The following is a 4,165-nucleotide window of genomic DNA, read 5'->3' on the forward strand; positions in this document are numbered from 1 at the left end:
AGTGAGGAACCAAAGGTTGCTTCTGGAAAGGGTTCATTTTGGGAAGGTCAGAAGGCAGCCCGATGGGCGGTTACATGTCGATCAATGCTCAATATGGCTTGATGGGCGGGGGAGTGCTTTCTGAGGTGGTGGGTTTTGGAAGGACCTTCTCGCTGGCCATTCTTCCCTTCTTCCGCCTGTAACAGAAGACGCCTGCACAGCAAGGCCAGAAGTAGAGATGTGGGTAGAGGCTGGGGAGAGGGGGAATGTGTCCAGCCCCGGCGACTCCCGCTTCGGGCCTTGACCCAGGCCCCGCCCCAGGCCTACGCCATCAGCCAGCGCCGCGCCGCCCGTGGTGTTCCGTCCCGCCGTGCGGCGGTCGGTTCCCTGTCACTGCTTGCTCTGGCCATGGCTAGGACGCTTGGGTTATAAATTGGCGACCAAAGCTCCCGACGCGGCCCTGGTCCTGATGGCGGCGGCGGCGGCGGCCCTGGCAGCAGCCGAGCCACCTCCCGCGATGCCGCAGGCGGCAGGAACCGGAGGGCCCGCTGCCCGCAGAGATTTCTACTGGCTGCGCTCCTTCCTGGCCGGAGGTGGGTTTCGGCGGGAGGACCTGGCCGCGCACTGAGTGGCCGGGGCGGGATCCGGGACAGGTCGGGTGTATGCGGCCGCGATGACATTCTTGGACTCTGGCTCCTTCAATGCCCTGCCAGGTGTTTGCCCGGACCCGCTGTAACCTCTAAGAATCCCTTGACTAATGACAGCAGGATCCTGGGGAGGAAGGGTCTCGAACTGTCGAGGAGCGGCTGGAACCGTGGAAGGGCTGAACCAGGCACCAGTTCTTCAGGGTTGGATGGCAGGAAAAAGAGGGGAGTCCCTTAAAGGACGTCAGGGTTTCAGTGCAACATGCTGGGCACTCCTTTCTTTTATAAAGAGTGTGCATGACCGAGAATAGAATTGGATTTTGCTGTTTGCTTAAAAGAAAATAAACATGGGAGGTAAGCTTTTTAAGGATGACTGGGAAATTGTGCAAAACTGTCTACAACCAAAGCTGGTTCCGGTGATTCTAGAAAACTACCACAGGTACTTGACAGGTAGCTGGTACAAACCTACTATTTTTTTTTTTTTGCGGGCCTCTCACTGTTGTGGCCTCTCCTGTTGCGGAGCACAGGCTCCGGACGCGTAGGCTCAGCGGCCATGGCTCACCGGCCCAGCCGCTCCGCGGCATGTGGGATCTTCCCGGACCGGGGCACGAGCCCGTGTCCCCTGCATGGGCAGGCGGACTCTCAACCACTGCGCCACCAGGGAAGCCCCAACCCTACTATTGGTGTGACTGTCGGGCCAGAAGTTTCATATTGTCTCTCAGAAATTTCTTCTGCTTTCCCATAAAGAGGTGTTTCAGTCTCTACCCTCTCTTAGTTGACTGTCTGGGTTGTCATCACTTAATTGTTTGTAAAGGCTGGGAATTTTTAAAATTCCACATTATGAGGACTTGTAGAAAGATATCTGTGTGCTGCAATAGTATTAAGGATTATTTTGTTCTGCTGATAAAAAGGTCATTCATTTATTTATACAAGGAATATTTCAGTGTCTGCTACATGCTCAGTGTACATCAGGGAATAAAACAAAGATCCTAGAGTTTACATTGGTTGGGGACTTGTGAGAAAGGCGATAAGCAAAATGAAAAAATAAGTTATATAGTATATTAAAACATGACGAATGGAATGGGAAGAAGTAAAAAGGAGAATGGGGCAAGGAAATGTAGAGGCTACGTGGGTACAGTATTAAATAGGATAATTCGTGATAAGTCTCATTGGGAGGATGACACTTGAGCAAACTTGAAAACGTGAGGGAGTTTAGCAAGTTGATGTCTAAGAAGGAGCCTTCCAGGTGGGGAGAAAAGCTAAAGCAAAGTCTTCAAAGTCAGGGAGGACCTTATCGGTTCAAAGAACAGCAGTGAGACCTACGTGGCTGGAGCCAGGTGGTGCTGATGGGGGAAGGAGGTTAGAAAGTTAAAGGGGACAGGAAATGAAGGGTCTTGTAAACCACTGTAAAGATTCTAACTTTTACTTGGAGTGAAGTAGGGAGCCATTGCAGGTCTTTAGTAGAGAAGTGATATGATATGACATGTTTCCAAAGGATTACTTGGGCCGCTCTGTGGAGAATAACTGCAGGGATGTAAATATGGAAGCAGGGAGACCAGTTTGGTGGTTATTGCAGTAATTCAGATGATAGATGATGGTGGCTTGGATCAGCTTAGTAGCAGGGGAGGTGGTGAAAAATTGTGATAATCTGGATATAGATAGAATAAATGATTTTCTGACAGATTAAAGGTGGGTAAAGAAGAGAAGTCAAGGGGGACTTATTTTGGTTTGAGCAGCTGAAAGGATGAAGTTGTCATTGACTGAAATGGGAAGCCTGTAGTTGGAACAACGTTCATGATGGTTGTTGGGTGAGATCAGGAATTCAGTTTTGGACGTATTACATTTTGTGATGTTGACTAGACATTGGAGTAGAGTCTTGGTAATGTGTAGGCAAGGTTAGCAACCAGGTAATGCAAATTGGTACAACCTCTTTGGAGAACTGGCTGGGTAGTTATCTATGAAGCTGAAAATTTGTATACCTGCAGTTGATCTAGCAGTTGTATAATCCAGCAGTTCCACTCCTAGGTATATACCCAACATATCTATTTCTGCTCTTACCTGTGATATTCATAATATCCCCAAAGCAGAATCAACCCAAATGTCCATCAATGTTAGAATGTATAACAAGGGACTTCCCTGGTGGTCCAGTGGTTAAGAATCTGCCTTCCAGTGCAGGGGACACAGGTTCAATCCCTGGTCGGGGAACTAGGATCCCACCTGTGGGGTAACTAAGCCCGTGCTCCACAACTACTGAGCCTGTGTGCCACAACTAGAGAGCCTGCGTGATGCTACTACAGAGCCCACATGCTCTGGCCACAACTAGAGAGAAGCCTGCGTGCTGCAACTAAGACCCAATGCAGCCAAAAATAAATTAATTAATAATTTTTTTTAAAAAAAAGAATGTACAACAAAATATGGTATAATCCCACAGTGAAATACTGTGCAGCACTGAAAATGAGCACATTCTCTCCACACCAACAATGTGTATGAATCTCACAAACATAATGATGAACAGAAGAAGCCAGATATAGTGTAAACGGTGTGATTTTATTTGTATAAAGTTTAAAAACAGCCAAAACTAAATATATGTTGTTAGAACTCAGAAGGCTGATTGGTTGTCTCTGAGAAGGAGCAAATAGTGATTTGAGGAGAGGGACTTCTGGGAGGCTGGTAATGTTCCATTTTTTGATTTGGGCATACTTGTGATTTGTGCACTTTTCTCTATGTATCTTATACCTTACTACACAAAATCTATTAAGAGGAAGAAAGAAATTGGAGACAGCAAGTATAGGAAACTCTGCAATGGAATCTTGATTAAGTTGTGTACTTTTTAGAACCTTGCACAATATTTTTGTTTGTTTTTATAGTTTTTTGAAATATCAGGTTAATTAAAGTATAATTTATATACAGTAAAGTTCACCCTTTTTCGTGTGTACAGTTTAATGAGTTTTAACAAACATGTTTTGTAATGACCACCACAGTCAAGATATAGAATAGTTCCATAACCCCCAGTTATTTCCACTTTCCTTTGAACTCATGCCTTTCCTTTCATCTCCAACCCCTGGCAGTCACTGATCTGTTTTCTGTCTCTATAGTCTTGCCTTTCCCAGAATGTTATATAAATGTAATCATACAATATGTAGTCTTCTGAGTCTGGCTTCCTTCACTTAGCAAAATGCATTTAAGTTTCATCCATGTTGTATGTATCAGTAGTGTGCTCCTTTTTGTTACTTAGTAGTAGTATTACATCGTATGGATTTACCAGTTTCACCTATTGTGAAAATTTGCTTTGTTTTCTAGTTTTTTGTTATTTGAATAAAATGGGTATTAAAAAGTTGCTCACAGGGCTTCCCTGGTGGCGCAGTGGTTGAGAGTCTGCCTGCCGATGCAGGGGACACGGGTTCGTGACCCGGTCCGAGAAGATCCCACATGCCGCGGAGCGGCTGGGCCCATGAGCCATGGCTGCTGAGCCTGCGCGTCCGGAACCTGTGCGCCGCAGCGGGAGAGGCCACAGCAGTGAGAGGCCCGCGTACCGCAAAAAA

The 4,165-nt window shown here is 46.5% G+C and overlaps 1 protein-coding gene across 2 annotated transcripts in view; it reads left to right on the plus strand.

Annotated features, from left to right (window-relative positions):
- Positions 1 to 339: 339 nt before the first annotated feature.
- The window catches only part of SLC25A16 (solute carrier family 25 member 16), a 33,815-nt gene continuing 29,989 nt past the window's right edge, over positions 340 to 4,165 (plus strand). The window contains exon 1 of one of the 2 annotated variants that reach the window (XM_007456456.1): positions 340 to 572. In XM_007456456.1, the coding sequence (XP_007456518.1) occupies positions 449 to 572 (124 nt within the window). In that variant the 5' untranslated portion in view covers positions 340 to 448. The remainder of the gene's footprint in view (positions 573 to 4,165) is intronic. The other variant, XM_007456457.1, reaches the window with a different exon arrangement.

This window comes from Lipotes vexillifer, unplaced genomic scaffold (genome assembly GCF_000442215.2).
Source record: "Lipotes vexillifer unplaced genomic scaffold, Lipotes_vexillifer_v1.1 scaffold520, whole genome shotgun sequence".
NCBI lineage: Eukaryota > Metazoa > Chordata > Mammalia > Artiodactyla > Lipotidae > Lipotes > Lipotes vexillifer.